The 17,385-nt window shown below is 36.0% G+C and overlaps 2 protein-coding genes across 2 annotated transcripts, besides 2 other annotated features; both read right to left on the reverse strand.

Annotated features, from left to right (window-relative positions):
* Nucleotides 1-9,233: 9,233 nt before the first annotated feature.
* Nucleotides 9,234-10,470, reverse strand: OCT59_017330 (uncharacterized protein; the record flags this gene model as incomplete). The annotated part of the gene is made up of 2 exons (XM_066137423.1): nt 9,234-9,528; nt 9,680-10,470. The coding sequence occupies 2 exons, from the start codon at nt 10,468-10,470 to the stop codon at nt 9,234-9,236; spliced, it is 1,086 nt and encodes a 361-aa protein (XP_066004010.1).
* Nucleotides 10,471-10,596: 126 nt separating this feature from the next.
* On the reverse strand, nt 10,597-11,559 carry OCT59_017331 (uncharacterized protein; the record flags this gene model as incomplete). The annotated part of the gene is made up of 2 exons (XM_066137424.1): nt 10,597-11,214; nt 11,281-11,559. 2 exons carry the CDS (start codon nt 11,557-11,559, stop codon nt 10,597-10,599), a joined length of 897 nt encoding a protein of 298 aa, XP_066004011.1.
* A 1,301-nt stretch (nt 11,560-12,860) lies between these two features.
* Nucleotides 12,861-12,881: a sequence feature (Short protein (OCT59_017332, UZO25045.1) was converted to a misc_feature.).
* Nucleotides 12,882-14,730: 1,849 nt separating this feature from the next.
* Nucleotides 14,731-14,760: a sequence feature (Short protein (OCT59_017332, UZO25045.1) was converted to a misc_feature.).
* Nucleotides 14,761-17,385: the final 2,625 nt, after the last annotated feature.

Consider the following 17,385-nt stretch of genomic DNA (forward strand, 5'->3'; position numbering starts at 1 on the left):
TCCAATAAAAATTAGAGTGAGCCTTTAACCTTAAAGGGTAAGAACTGAAAGTTGTTTATCCACAATCAGTTGTTGAATGATGGCCCAAAGTTCAAAATTGGTAGTCTTATAATAAAGACGAGAATCTGAATAATCAGATAAAAGACAATGTTTCAAACCCTCGATGGAAGATTGTGAATCTGTATAAATATGAACAACAGAATTGACAGGAGAGGCTGATAAGGCAGCATAAATAGCAGCAGCTTCAGCACAAGAAGAAGAAGGCCAATCGTGAATAATACCCTGCTTATAAGTGGCAATGGAATTAAGAAAGCCAGAATCTTTGACAATTTGAACCCAGCCCCATCCCATAGAAACATCACTAGTTCCTGAATTGATAAGAGAACCATCGGTGTAAAAGGTATATTGTGAGTCTGGAGAAAGCACGACCGATGATGATGCAGCAACATCACCAGCTGTAAGTAAATGTGGAGTAAGCAAGGCCTGGTCAACAGTAACAAAGGAAGCAGGGGGAATATCAGCAGCGAGCATCAAGCGAACTGAAGAATTACAAGACGAAGTAACAAAGTCCATGATTTCCGCCCATGACACCATAGCAGTCAAGCTGGATATGTGATTCAAAATGGATGATTTCTTCATAGGTAAGATCCATGATAGTCAAAGAGAGGCCGAATAGGAGCAAGAAACAGAACCAGTAGCAACTGATTTCTTTGAATAGGAAGATTTATTTATATTTAAATCGCAGCCAGGACAAGGTCGTAGAGTAATAAAATCGCTCGGACGAGATAAGCAGTCTGAAGTCCAATGTACAATAGTACAAGTGGAGCGTTTGGGTTGGATCTGGATCTGTTTACCAAATGAGGGAAGACCATCATCATTCATCGTGACAATCCAATTCTTTTTATAACCAGAAGGAGGAATGCAAGGAGCAAGTTCTTTTGCAATCAGGCTCACAGGTCGTTGTTCAATCATAAATCGGTCTTTTAACAAACCAGGTTTGTCTGGAATCGTAACATTAGCAGAGAGATTTTTGTACCAATTGGGAAGACGGGCGTTACCTCGCTTTTGAACAGAATTAGCATATATGACGGACCAAGAGAGCAAATGTGTTCCTTGAGGTGTCAAGAGTTGCGAAAGGTAAAAGAGGCCACGTTTCGAAGTCTTGTTAAGTTGGCTTTAAATACATCCAAAGAAAGACATTGATAAATAGGAGTATGACCATTGGGGTAAGTTATATCAGGCACAGACGATAAATTAGTGTGTGATAAACGAAAGGGAGTTGAGAGTAATAAAGCTAGAGTATTAGCGATATAATCTTGTTTAAAAATTATAAGAGAAGACCAACAAGTCCAATCCAAAACCATCAAAGGAGAAATAGGAATTAAACAATAAAATTGAATAAATCGCAACCTATAATTAAATAATGATTTCATAAAAACAGAGGAAGAATTTGCTAACAAAAATAAATTAGTAAAATGACTTTGTTGTTGGAATGAAAATAAATTGATCAAACCCAAAGCATGTGTTAAATATAACATCACATTAGGAACAGAGCATGATAATTTGGCCTTGTGTTTAACTAAGGCACGAATTGAAGAGGTAATAGTGGAACATTTAGCCTCAGATAGATGCGTAACTTGCATCCGATAATCTAATTTCGGGATCAAAACAGTATTATAGAGATATACCACTTGTTGGACAGTCAGTTTCGCAAGGCGAAGAGTAGCAGAAAAAGAATTACATTCTCGTTTAAGTTGTTGTCGGATAAAGTTCCTAGAGCCGTTAATATTAAACCAAACTCCTAAAAACCGGAAAGATGAGGACATAGGGATAGGAGTAACAATAATATTGGGCATAGAGTTGAGCGATGAAATCGACAAATTAAAGGCTATAGGAGACAAATCTCGAGAAGCAGCAACTGCATTAGTGGCTAAAACATATTTGTTATGATTGGCTGAGGTATTGTTTAAACAATAAAATTCTTCAGTAATAGACAACATATGTTCCATTCCTTCTTTAGAAGAAGAGATCAAAGTAGAATCATCCATGAACACCAAATTATTAATTTCTAAAACATCCAGAGAGCAAGAAATTGATGGAGCAGTGTAGGGAGCCAATGGAAAAACCAAACAATAAGAGTCTTTCTTCTCATTTCTGAGAGTTGTAAGCAGAGGGTCTAAATAAATAACCCATAAAAGCGGAGAGATAACTTCACCTTGATCTATTCCAATTTTAACTCTATATGGTGGAGAGATTACCAGTCGCAATGACACGGTTAGAACGTGACATAAATAAGGAAAGTAAGAATTGAATTGCATTTTGAGGCAAACATAAACGTTAAAGAGCAAAACGCAACATAGATAAATCTACAGAATCAAATGCTTTTGAAATGTCTTGAGAAAGAATCCACAAGGGTTGTTTAGTGACTACCGAATCATGGATAATGGATTCCAGAGTAATAATAGGATCACGGCAGGAACCTCCAGGTAAACCTGCGAAATTACCACCTTGGAGAACATGGTGGGAGGCAAGCAAAGGAGCCAAACGATTATAAAAAAGTTTAACCAAAGCCTTACGAATCACCTCCAATAAAGTGATAGGACGTGTATTTTTAAGTTGGCATTTCCATTCATGCGGTTTAGGAATAGGAAAAACAGTAGCTTGTCTCCATAAATCGGGGATATTAGCTTCTGATAAACAGGCACAAATTAAATTGAAAAGCAAAGTAGAAGCAGAAGGACCTAAGTGTTTCAACATCTCATACGAGATCATAGAAGAACCTGAGGCTTTGTCATTAGGCATAGAGGAAATTGTTGAGGACCATTCATCAAGGGTAGGAGGATCCATTAGTGAATCAAAAATAGCTGGAGAAACATCAGCAAGTGGTGCATAAGCGTTAGACCATCGTTCAGGCAAATCCTGTATAGAAGAAGGAGGAGTAGAAGTAATTGGAACAAAATTTTGAAAATGTTCAATAACTTCTTGATCAATAGCATCTGGAGAAGTTAATAAAGTAGGGTGTGTTGGATGATCAATAAAGACACGATCAAGAACAATTCGTCATCTGGTTCGTGACAAAGCAGATTCAATAAAAGTGGAAATATCATTGGTAAAGTTATCATTCCGAGCATCAATTTTAGCCTGAATAGAAGAGGCTTGAAATTTTTTTTCTTTAAGCAAAAGAAGACTTCGTAAAATCAAAGTCATATTTTCTAGGGTTTGAAGTAAATTGGCAAAATCATCAATTCTTGCATCTCGAAGAAAAGGAGGAAAAGTAATAGGTATAACAAAGGTCTGTTTATAAAGGAATAAAATATTATTAAGACGTATATAATATAAAGACCACTTAGTTTCATGATGCATAGAGTATGAGATAGGGGTCTTATGAAGAGAACAGATAGTTTTAGCCACTTTAGACAAAAATCTATAAGACTGGCATAAACTTTCCAAGTCTTTAGGCTTCTTTGGAATATAAGTATTGCCCACAGTAACTGAAGGCAATGTGGAATTAGCAGCTTTGATAATCCTAGAATGAAGATATTCACATTTCTGATTGAGAGGCCAAGCGTCAAAAACAAGTGGATCAATTGGACATAATTTATCCAAATTATCAGCAAAAGCAGTCCATTGATCAACAGAAATGGAGTCATATTTGAAACACGTTGAGTATTACGACCAAGTTGACAAGCTCGTGCAGATTTAATAGCATCTGATAATAATGAAGCATCAAAATATGTAATAATAGGTTGTGATCTGAAATGTGTAAATCATGAGCATCAAAAATAGAAGCTGTTAACATATATTGGCGAAGAAATGGACAGGACCAAACAAAGTCAATACGAGTAATAATATCCAAATGGTGATAGTTACCTAAGGTACCAGATAAATTAAGGGGGGTGCAGTCCTCATAATTATGAGAAAGCAAATAATGAAATAATTTGTGAATTCGTTTAGCAGCAACCTGAGGTTGATGCAAAAATATAGGGTAATATTTCTCCAGATTCATGTTAAAATCACCGCAAATAGCATGGTGAAAATTTTGTGAAGAAGTTTGGGAAATTAAAGAAATTAATTGATCAATGACTTCGTAACGAAGAACAAGATCATTTGTGGGTGGAATGTAGACGACAAATATACGCAATTTAACATTGCCTTTAAAAAACAAGTCTACAGAAAGAATACGGGAGGAATGGGATTGATAAAATTGAACATGAGTTGCTAAAGAGTTGTGTATGAATAAAGAAACACCACCAGAAGAGCGACCATGTTTGGTGGAGTCCAAATCAGAATGAAAAGAAGTATAATCACAAACTCGTTTAGACAAAAATTTCATTCGTTTAGGCGATAGGTGTGTATCAACGATACCACCAAAGGAAATGTGATTTTGTAAAAAGAAAGAAGAGATTTGGTCCATTTTAAAGGAACCCTTGGCCAGGAGTTTTAAGACCATTAACATTAAAAGAAGAAATGTTAAAAGAATTGGGAATGGGGAAGTAGAGGAAGAAGAAGAAAATAAAGTATCAGATAAAGGGTCATTAAAAATATCACTAAAATTAACGGGGTTGGGGATTTCGCACAAAGGTATCATAATCTATATTATCGTTCATCATTATAACACAATGATAGAAACTGCAGGGTGAAAGAAAGGGATAACAAATCAATCAGACGAAGTCTTATTGACTAAGTCCGAGGAAGAGCCACCAGAAATGGAGCTAATAAATCTTTCAATAGAGCCGGATAAGTGGTCAAATTTGTTATCTAAGGATCGTTGAAATGAATAAATTTCAGCACGTTCTTTATTAATAGTTACTTCATCAGCAGTTTCGGGGATGGGGGAAAAAGAAATGGTGGAATGGGGAACAGAAACCGTTGGGAGAGGGAGAACCGGGCCAGAATTAGACCTGTTCGAAGTGGACAGGTTAGATTGTGTTATATAAGGGGGGTGCTTTGGTGATTGTCAACTAGCATGTATGAAGAATTATTAGGGTCAGGTGGAAGAACATCGTCTTGCTTATGTCCAAAAACACGAAGTTCCAACCAAGACATCCTCTGATCAGCTAATTCAAAAGCATGAATTCTAGCACGTACACTAGCCATATCTTCTTGAAGGTTTTTAAGCACCGAAAGGATCTCTTGAATTTGGGAGCAATTAGGATCCACCAAAGGAGGTTGTTTATGGCCAGATGAGTTGGGAATGGAGGTACTATTACGTTGGGAAGTGGAAAAGGAAACTGAACGGTCTTTGCCTTTACGCTCATTAGAGCGAGGTCATTGTGCAGATTGGATAGATTTATTGGAATTAGAAGGATTGGGCGAAGAAGTGTTATTGGTATTGTTATTGCTCCGTCCGGTGTTATTGGCTGAATGGTTACGTTGTCGGGAATTAGAATGATCTTTGGATTGAGAACGGGAACGATGTCTATTGCGATTAACAGAAGAGTCATGGTTATTAGATCGTCCAATATTAAAACGTTCTTTTAAGTGTGCAACAGGATTACGGGTACGTGAGCGACCACAAGAATTGTTCAATGGGCATGCAGTAGGAGCGCAGCCAAGTTTGCCGCATCTGTGGCAAAGCTTGTTTGTATTCTCTGGGAGTTCCCATTGGAGTCTGTGGCCTTGCAGGGCGACTGATTGTTCCATTGCGGTGTCCATCATTTGTTGTGATTGAAAAGTGATGTAAGCCCATCGTTTAGGTTTATAGGAATTAAGAGATAGTGGGATATTAACGGCCATAGCGCCAATTGCTTGTACCAAGGGTGCTAAATGCACATCTTTTGTGTTAGGAGGGAGCTGAGATAAAACGGTGATGAATTTACGTCGTGTTTTCTTTTGATCAAGGGTGAGGGAGCATGGTGTAATACGTAAACAAGTGGAATAACAATAGATTGCCCACTGTTTATCCATGAAATGTTGGATAGAAGAAGCATCATCATAAACAATACGAGCTTGCTGAACTTTAGCATTGGTACGTGTATGGATGCGACAGGATTGTATGTTACCATATTTTTTAAAAAGAGCAGTAATGTCATCTTTCTTGATGAAGAATGGAATGTCAGTGACTTGGATAGCCCGGAGATCTTCATCAGTTCGGAGTTGCTGAGGGTCATGTAGAAAAAATCAGAGATCGGCAAGATCATCATGTTGGAGAGAAAGGCAGGCATCACGTTCAGTAGTTGAATTAAAATGAATGACTAATCGTTTGAGGTCACCAGAACCAGACATGCGAGCGCGGCCAGTGTAAGAGTGATAAGTTTCCAAAAGGAGGTTATTAACAGCGTCAATCATAGCCCGATTGGTAGGATACTTTTTGATAAATTCAGGGGAAGTATTAGGAGCTGCAGCAGCCTGATAATCACGCCTAAGAATGGAAATAGTGGGCGTGTCAAGGGGAAGAGAAGAAGTATCATTGGTATCCATAATATCTTTATTAGGAGACACGTCTAAGGGGGAAGTTTCTTTGTCTTTTGGGGCATGCATGGACGCGTCGGTACCAGACGTGACAGTACTAGGCGCAGAAGGCGCAGTAATATCTTTGGGAGGAGGAGACGAAAAGTTATCAGCATTATTTTGTTGAGGAGGAGTAGTATTGCTGCCTCCAGCATCAGCCGCTGAGTCGGCGACGTAGTCTTCTTCCATAGGGTTTTCTGGGAGCGTACGAGTGCGTTTGGAAGGGTTGTTTTTATTGTTTGTTTGTTCATTATCTGAGTTTGAAACGTCAGAGCCAGAGTCTTTATTTTTGTTTCGTTTGTCTTGACGCTTGGCAGGTCCCCCGTTAGGGTTATTGCCAGCTTTTTTGTTACCTTTGGGAGGCATTTTAGTAGTAAAATAAGAGATGTGTTAATATGAAGAATAAAAATTTCTTTCGCAAAATTTTTGACCAAGGATCTACAAGAAAGAGTTGGCAGATCGGGATTAAGTCACACTTTCAGCAAATTAGCCCATTTTTCAGGGGCTTAAAAAATCAATTTTTGTAAATATTTCAGCATCCAGTAGTCCAATTTTGATGAACATTTTTTTAAATTGTAGAGCTAAATGAGGGCCACAAAATAAAAAAAGTTCATTAAAATTGAATCACTGGATGCTGAGATATTTACAAAAAATGATTTTTTGAGTTTTAGCAAAAAGGGGTGTTTTTGGCCAAAAGTCCATTATAACTTTTATATTAGATATCCAGGATCCTCAAATATGGTGCAAGTACAACAATTATAGTATAGTAAGTAATATAATTAACCTTATTGATAGTAAACAGTTAGAAATAAAGCTAATATATGTTTTAATTACTCAATCTGAATTTTTCTTATCTTCCTTTTAAAGGTTATACAAATCCTGTAATATATTTTCTATATTATCTTTTTCTTTTATTTATTTAAATCTTCTAATTTTTTGTATTTTATTATATAAATTTTTGTGATAAATGTAAGTAACTGGATATTTTTTAGTTAATAATTTGTATATACTTTAAGTACTTATAGTTGGAACTGCAGTAAGATATTTTAATATATCAGTTTATTTCTTTTAAAAACTAATGAAATTGAACTTCATAAATTTTAATATTTGGATTTAAAGGATAGTTATATTTATCAACTATTATGAAGATTTTAATAATTTTTGTTAATTTTGAATAAATTACATTTAAATAATACTAATAACCAATTGATTCAAAACTTCATTGAAAATCTTTATCTTGATTGGTATTAAACTAGGACCTGAACAATACTGATATAACTCACATTTGAGGATATATTATTATACTCTGGAAGGAATGGTCATCTATAAATGGACTCCATCGCACATATCACAACACCCTAAAGCGGTCAGCATCATATAGGATACTAACTTTGACGGGTTATCATATAGCACATCCTGAAACCATCTTGTGCCAAGACCTAACCCCATGTGGCCTTCCTTACTAACCATTCATCCACTATAAGGTAGCCTCTAGCTAGTATATTTTTGTACAAGTTCCCCCAGCTAATGGTACAGTGATGGCTTTCATAATATCAGTTAACTATTTAGAACCCTTCCGAGTATCAGCTCTTAGATACTAGGTTTATTCAAGGCTACTTACCCCGACGTAATTACCTATCACCGATGGTATAGTTGTGAACCCTTAGTGGTAGTTATGAAGGTATACCAACACAGACCGTGACCACCAGGACAGGAAACCTCAAGAAATCTCTAGGATCACCTTTTATAGTAGGCTCTTAATCATGAAGGATTACCAACTAGGAGCGAGTATGGTAGGGAATCGAACCCCATATTTATGTCCTGATACCATTGGTTCAGAAACATACAGGTTGGTCTAAACCTATTAGAAGGTAAACTAATATGAAGACATTGCACCTTGACTTTACCATTTATGGTACCCATCTAGCACGACAAACCCCACGCAGTAAAGTTTGCCACACTCTTAGTGGTATAGTTCTTACTAGTGACCACCAAGACAAGATACCACTCCTAAGGTATGCAAGCAGTGACCTCAAAGACAAGACTCTGAATTTACCAACGATCTCTTAGGGAACATGAAAAGAACATCAAAACTCTTTGTTGAAATATGTGACCGTTACTGTACATATTAATACACCAAGATGCAATCCAATCCAACTAATCCCTGTATCTTCACGCTATTGGTGGTAGCATCTACAGTAAAATTCGTTTTATTTCTGTGATTGGCAGAATTGAACCTGCGACCTCACCATACTCAGGCTTAATGAGGGTCTCAATCATATACTACTGAGATATGGTTAAGGTTGCTTGTCTAAACCTCTTCAAAATCTTATGATTAGTTTCATCAAAATTTTACTATAGATTTATTATAGTTTTGGCAGAGTTTCGGCAGTTTCGGCATTTATAATAAGTTTCGGCAGTTTCGCCTTTCTCTAAAGTTTCGCCAGTTTTTTAATATAACTTTAATATAGTTTCGGCAGAATTTCACTTTTTGGCGAAACGCCATCTTGCCTAAACCCCTAGGTTTCGGCAAGCAACCTTAGATATGGTGATATAACTCACATTTGATAGACTAACAGTGATTTTTATTAATCATTTATAACTTCGTACACTCAAAATACAATGAAAACAAAAAGTAAATAAATAAACTAAACAAAAAGAAAATAGTCGCACAAATTTGTACATATAGAGAAGCAAACTAAACTATAAATCCCAAACTTGTATATCCCAACTTTAAACCTAAAAAGCAAAGTTTCGGATCAACTACCCAAATCCAGAAAATCTTACCCGATCTTACAACCTGCCAAGATATTATTCCAGATGAGGACTGTTCGACTCTTCAGAAAACCCAACAGGTGATGAAACCATGAGAGTCGTTGGGTTAAAGAGGAATGGAGCCATTTGATACCAAGAGAGGACCATTCAGAAGCCTGAAGCGGAGAAAGAGGCTCATCGGCCTGAGACAGAGCAATTGGAGGAGCAGAAAAGCGGAAAGGTTGAACAGAAGGTCCTTTGTATGATCGAAGAGTACTTGGCAAAATTCCTTTTGCCGTGTCTTTTGTAACTTTAATTTTACACCTTGATCGCCAAAGACCATGATAAATTTCGCGTTGTAATTTCAAATATATACGGGAAATAATAGGAGTCAGGAGATAAAGATTTATAATTAAGACCAGAGCAGCGAATAAGGCACCTTGAAAGATCACATGGGATGAAGCCTCAGAGAAACCAAGAAGCAGAAAAAGAGGAGTAATTATTATTCAAAAGCAAATCTGGAAGACCAAGCGTCGATAAATTATGAAGAGCCATAAGAAGTTCATCATATGATTGTTTGCAACGTGGAGAAGAGGAAACCTTAGTAGCAAGTTTGACCAGAAAACGTTCAATAAGATCTGTAGTTACATCTTTGTGATTCAGAAGCACAGGGTTATCATCCTCAACATCCAGGTAGCTAGGTGAACAAATGAAAAGATATTCTAACGTTTTCATGAAAGTTCCACAAATCGGACACAAGGAGTTATCAGCATATAGGCCAGGAAATCTTTGGGAAAGTTTATACATGATAGGAAGTTCATCAAACCAAAGTTTAAGACGGAATTGCGTAAAAACGGAAGTTTTGGTTACGGCGTTGTTCGGATATAAAGTTTGTCTAAAAATTTCAAAAGAAAGAGACCAATCCATAACATAAAAAGTAGATTGCAAGGGCGAAAAACGGGAAAGTCCAATCAAAGAGAAGAAATGGCAAATATCAGTGAAGGAACGCCAATAATCAACTGGGTCTCGAGTTAAAAGTTCATCATATCCAGTGAAGAGACCCATGGTTTTCAAAAAGGAAGGAAAGATATCATCCATAAATGGTGTAGGTTGCAATAAGGCAGGCCAGTCAGGTGTTTTAAAAAGATTACGGGCCCAAACAGAATATGTGGGAATAGAGTCTTTGGTAAAACTAAAGAATCTATAAGTAATTCTTCTGGATATCAGCAACTCTGAGATACAGGACCATAAAGAATGATTTTTCATTCAGACACGTTGTATAGGAGAAGCGTCACACCATCTTGAGAACAACGTATCAAAATTAAACAGGGAAACAAAGGACACAGACGAATCCAAAAAAAGGGAATTCAACACGTATAATATAAAAGCTAGTTATGCAACATCGTTGTATGGAGAAATCATAGGACAAGAAAAAATTCTAGAGTCAAGTATGAAATCGTCAAGGGTTTGTACCCAGGCACAGACCAATAATGAAGTTGTAGAATCAATGGCGTGAAGAGTTCCAGATATATGGAAAGTGGTGTCCGAACTTAGGGCAAAATTACAATTTGGTACTGGAGTAAGATCGGGTAGTAGGGCAGGAGAACTGTCACAATGCAATAAAGGTAGTTGTGCTAATGCTATATATCTATCAGGAACATATAGTTCAGAAAATCCAGATAAAAATCTAAAATAAGAACATAAAATAAAAGGAGAAAGTTTTAAATTAATAATTTGTTGAGAAATATCTACATGTACAGTCATTTGAAAAAGTTGCAAACAACGATAAGAAGGTAAAACAGATAAACAAGAACGATGAATTAATTTTCCGCCAACTGTTTTCAAAGCCAAAGGGCCTAGGGAACAACCGGGACAAGGAGTAATCTGCATTTGATTATGCATAGTGAGAATCCAATGGGAGAAATATACAACCCGAGTACCAGAGTCGTCATCAAAAGTATAAAAGACCCGCCCAAAAATAAGAGAATTTGAAGAATCAATTCCAGCAATCTAATAATACTTATTTCGGAATCGAATGTAAGAGGAAGTATTAATTGTATCAACAAACTTTCCCACCAAAGTTGATAAGGATGGAGTAATATCAATAAGTCTCATACGTTTAGGTAAAAGAGAAGTTAGACTGGAAAGAGAGATAATAATCCGAAACCAAGAAGGAGTTTTTCCAGTGGCGGCAACAAGGCCCATATGCTTAAGGTCATTCCATGTAAATGGGAAATTATAAAATAAATCCACAACTTGTGAAAGACACCAGAGAGCAGATTTAAGCCAAGAACGCGTTTCTAGAACAGCCAGGTTAGAAGATAAAGAGACTAAAGGACACGCTTCATCAGGCATTAACTTGAGAAATGTATAATCTGAAAAATCAAATTGGAGTCCAGATTCTCAAAGTAATTTGATGGCTTGAAAAAGCCAGTTATGACTAATTGAACGGCGTTTGGAAGTCCATAAAGAAAAATCTATAAGAGAATCAAGAGAATTAGGCCATTTTAAAGTAAGCTGCAGAGTTCGTAACATAATTAGAACCCAATTCGCCTGCTTGGAACCAGTGGACAATAAAGAGATCCAAGATAGGAAACGACATAAAAGTCGTTCACATAAAGAATCATAAGGATTGGCATCTTTACTGAAAAACCTGCTAGTCAAAGCTATAGAAGGAAAAGTGCGAGCCACAGAAAGAGCTTTGCGTTGTAAACCATAATATCTGTTAGCGATTCGCATAACCTGTGATTCTGACAAATATAATACTTGGAAGCAGAATTGGACTTTCGGTAAAACAACCGAAGAGTGAAGATAAGCCAATTGAACAGGGAATAATTTCTTAAATCGTACAGACGTAATAAAGGAGGAGTAAATATCTTTAAGTTGTGAAAGGACAAAATTAGGGGATCCTAGTAAATTGAACCAAACACCCAAAAACCGAAAATATGAGGATAATCTCAGGGCTTGTAAAGAGAAGCTCATAGAAGAAAGATAAGCCGGAATTTCAGAGACCAATTGAAAAGAAATTAAATTATTGCCAGCTGAAGAAGAGACTAACTCGTATTTTGAGAAGTTTACTGTAATATTTAAAAAATAAAAATCATGAGCTACAGAAAGTAATTGTTCTAAGCCCGCCAAAGAAGAAGCAATTAAAGTGGAATTATCCATATAGGTAAGTTGAGTAATAGGTACGGCAACATCTTCATTATTATTGATGTCAAGAATATTTGCAGAGATACCAGAACTTCATATATAAGGGGAAATTGCTGATGATGATAATTTAGTCAAAAGGGGATCGAAGTAAATAGTCCAAAGAAGTGGAGAAATGACCTCGCCTTGATCAATACCGATCAAAAGATCGTATGATTCAGTTTTGCCAAAAGGAGTTAAAATTCTATTCTTCCTAGAAGTAAATAGACTTATTATAAAGTTAGAAAGATTAGAGGGAAATTTAAGCCGGTCGAAACAAAGTCGAAGCATGCTCAGATCTATAGAATCAAACGCTTTAGAAATATCTTGACTTAGAATCCATAATTCTTGCGGGATTTGAGAAACACGGTGGCTTTTCATAATGCCATCAAATATATTAATAGGAGTGTTGACAGATGAACCAGGGAGTCCAGCAAAATTGTCACCAGTAAGCACTTGATATTTAGTTATAATTCGAGAAAGACGATCTGTAATAATTTTGACCAACAATTTCCGAGCAGTTTCCAATAAAGTAATTGGGCGGGTATTCTTTAATAAACATTCAAACTCATGAGGTTTAGGAATGGGTACAATAGAAGCTAAACGCCAATCCTCAGGGATATCGGATTTCGCCAAACACGAATTCATCAGTTTACACAGATAAAGGATTCCCTCAGAAGATAATAATCTAAACCATTCATAAGGTATGGATGAGGGACCAGGAGCCTTGTGGTGTGGAGAGTTATTAATAACTGCTAGGAGTTCTTCTTCAGTAACAGGCGCCATAACCATTAAATATATATCTGGGTCAATTGAGGAGATAGGAGTATAGTGACTTTTCCATCGATCAGGAAGACCGTGAAGGGTTTTGAACGGAGATTGACTGAAACCAACCACATTTTGAAAATGTTTAATAGCAGCCTTATGAATGTCGTCCGGTGCAACCAACAATTGAGGATTACCAGGTATATCAGTGATAAGTACTCGATCCAAGACAATACTACGCTTTTCACGATTCAAGGAGCTACAGATAAATTTTCCTTTATCTTCATAAAAATTGGAGTTCCGTTCAGCAATAGCTGCTTTCATATCAACTTGTTTAAAATTATCCAATTCCACGGTGATTTTTCCAGAAATAAACTGTTTAACGGTTCGTAAAGAAGTTCGAAATTTTGTTAAAAAGGATAGAAAATCTAAATGCAAAGATGTAAAGACCGAATAAAGTGATGTAGGATTAGGAAGAGTATCAATAAGGACACTCTGATCGGGAAATAGGTCAATAAATTCTTTATAAAAAGAAGGAAAAAATCGATTCCAAGAAAAATAAAGATCAGAAATCGAAAAGATTTTAAAAAGTGAACTAATATAATGATCTAATTTATGACTAAAGTGATTAAAAGGTCTAAGTTCAAAGGGAATAGTTCAAGGCTTATTCAAGGAAATAACTTGTTTGGGAAAAGCACAACGAGCAGCATTAAGTAAGGCAGATTTCAGTCTATGCCAGTCATTATTAAGATGTCCAGTACCATAAGAAGGTGCAAGTTGTTTAAGTCCAGAATCCACTTTCGCAGTGAAAAGAATCTTTTGTTCAGGGAGAGCAGCATGAACATTAAATTCGGTTCGATAACGTGAGCGCTGTTTTAGATAACTCAGAGTACGTAGATCACGAATATTGAGAAAGTCGAAGAAAGCGATCAATAAAAAATGATCAGAGCTAAAGGTGTCTGAAGAATCTAAAACATACAACCACAAATGCGCAGCAGGAAAAGCAAAAGAAGTCCAAAAATAATCCAAACGGGATAGATGGTTAGAACTCGAGGATCGAAAAGTAGGTAGTGGGGAAGAAGAGAAATCAAAAACACATAAATCATCAAATTGATGTAAATGTAAATATCGAAACAAAGGATTAATAGGGGATAATATAGTAGGATCAGAAATATTTTTAAGAAAACTATCAAATTCAGCATTCAGGTCGCCTTCTAACAAAACATGAGCACCAGTTGAACGTGCCTCGGTAATCCAAGAAATAAGAGTGGAGTGACATTCAGAAATTAATTTATTATTAAGTCCATTAGAAGGGGGTATATAAGCTCCAATAATAAAAATATTTTGTCGACCTGGTAGCTGTAGAAAAAGTGATATTAAACGGTCCTTAAAGAATCATTTTCTGATTACATACATAGCTAAACTAGAGTGAAAAATAATTCCAACACCCGCATGATGATTGATGGAAGATGAAAATGAAAACCATTTGTGATATGAATATTGTGATAAATAAGGTTCACGCACATATTTGTGAGCGGTGAGATCTCCCAATTCCCTCTGTCATCAATTTACAGAGTTGCCACATCGAACGGGCATTCTCATGGTCAAACGAATGAATAATCGAATGAACGAACAAATAAACGAACAAGCAAATATTCAACGGCATAATTAACAAACAACGTAATCAACAAACAACATACAACAACATGTAACGACAACATTCTTGGTTCACAACATAAATAGCGTTAGTAATATAAAACGTTGAACGATATAAAATAAAATTTAACTTCTCTAAATTTTCCCCAAATTATATTCACTTTTACCTTTAATTTCAAACTTCGATAGCTCTCGCTACGAATTATTACTTTTCAAAAATGTATATTTAATTCATCTTAAAATTTCATTTTATTCAATTAAGATTTATTAGGCAAACATTAATCAAAGTTTAGAGCGAACCTATTACCTTTAATTAACATTAAACTTTACTAACAAATAATTAAATGAAACTTATATTTTTTATTGAGTTCTGTGGATGAGAACTATGGAATTACTTTGAATTCCGCTCTCTATTTATACAAATTTTATGCTACTTTCTATTCTTTCTATATACTATCTATATTTAAATACGTTATCTTTTAATACACTATCTTTCTATTTTTAATATGTTATATTCCATCTCTTATATACCATCTTTTTAATATGTGTTATATTATCTTTTATATTATCTTCTTATATTATCTTTTATGGAAATAAAATTTAGTAAAAATGGAAGTAAAATTTAAGATATATTGTAAATTTTGTAATCAAAAGTTTATCTATAGAATAGTAAAATTCAAGAATGAATCTTTAGAAATCTTTAGAATAAAAAAAATATTAAATAAGGATTTTTTAAGAAAGAAAGATAAATGTCTGCAAGAAATAATAAAACATGAGAATGAATGTATGTATTTTCGTTATGCGTATTCCTTTAGTCCGCTATCCCTCCATTTTATATGATTTACCTTTTGTGGCTTATAATTATTCTTTCTAATTGTTCTTGTTGTTAAAGATTGCTAAGCCGCAATTGATCGACTCTAATTATTCTATTAGTTCTTCGTCAATCACTTGATAAATATTACATCATGTAGATCATTATTCTTCCTAAATGTTTATCCTTTTCGGCTAATTATTTATCCATCTACGCCAATTCATAATTAATTTGTTCGTTCCTAATATTTGGCAATTACATTTGGTAATCGAATTTTATCATCTTTTCATGCTTAATATTTGACCGTTTACAGCGGGTGATCGTAAATTAGTTTCAGTAAGGATTAAACCATGAAGTTGGTGGGAAAGCAATAGAGAAAATAAATTTAATTGTTTTAAAGAGTGAACTATAGAACGAACATTAAAAGTACCAATTCGTAAAACATTAGAAAAACTAAGTTCACGATTAAATTGATCAGGAGAAATGTCAAAACAATGGGGAGGGGAAGGAGAAAGTAAAAGATTCAAATCAGACGCACTATCAGGGGGTGAGATCTCTGTGAACCACCCATTATATAATTGTTGTCAATCATTTAGAAAGGGAGGGTGGAGCCGGGGAAGAGAAAGACTCTAATTTTCAAGAATAAAGCCTAATTGATTGGAGAGGCTTTGTTGAGTATTGGAGACTGAAGAGATTTCTTGACGCAATTTTGATGAATCATTAGAGGAGCCGCCAAGGTTGACACGATTAGGAAGAGGAGTATGTCTACTGGAAAGGATAGAATTAGAATTAAGACTGGAGAAGAAGGCATCAGGAGAAGTGTCCATGATAGAAAAGTTGGAGTCAGCGTGTACAGGTGAAAAGGAAGAGGTGTTATTAATATTATTGTTATTATCAGGGTCCGTTTGATAGTCCCAACCAGCGTCATTTGGGTAAGAATTAGGCGCATAAGAGGGAGTATCTTCAGGAGGGTCGTCATAGTTCATCATCGACTCAAGTTCCTTGATGCAGTAGTCATCATCAGTGATAGAGTATTCCATCCATATAACTTTTTCATCAAGATCTTTAAGCTGCTGAGCAATGTCCTTGGGTTGTTTTTTAATTTCATCTATGACATCCAGAGGTAGGGAGGACTGGTGCTGGGGAGAGGGAGAGGAGAAGTGACCAGAATTGGATCCAGATTGAGCATTGGCATTGGCATTTCGCTGAGAATTTATAGCGTCACTGCGAGAGCCATGAACAGGCGGTCGAGCATGAGAGGAACCAAAATTGGATTGATTGGGATTTTTTGAGCGGTCAATAGAGAAACGGTTATGAGAACGTGAATTAGATCTTGACCGTAAGCGGAAATTTGAAGGGGATTGTGATCACTGAGAGTCAGAGCGGCCACGCTTCAGGCCAGCATTGAACCGTGTATAAAGTTTATCTAAGCGATCATTGGTTTTTCGAGCAGGCCGAGGGCTACAAACAGAAGGAGAACATCCATGTCTTCCACAGACATGACAGAGATCTTTGGCATCATTGGGAGAGTGCCAGGTTAAACCTTTATTTCAGAAGGCAATTGATAAATCCTTAGCTGCCTCAAGATTTTCGAACGATGAGAAATTCAAATAGGCGTAAGGCTTGGGTTTGTAGGAATTGAAAGAAAGAGGGATGTTAACAGCTTTAGCATTGACTTGTGAGGCGATTTCTAATAAGTCCGCTTCTTTGATATTTTTGGAGATGCCAGCAAGGATGGCAACATGCTCTCTGCAGACATC

The sequence above is a fragment of the Rhizophagus irregularis genome, chromosome 26 (genome assembly GCF_026210795.1).
Source record: "Rhizophagus irregularis chromosome 26, complete sequence".
NCBI lineage: Eukaryota > Fungi > Glomeromycota > Glomeromycetes > Glomerales > Glomeraceae > Rhizophagus > Rhizophagus irregularis.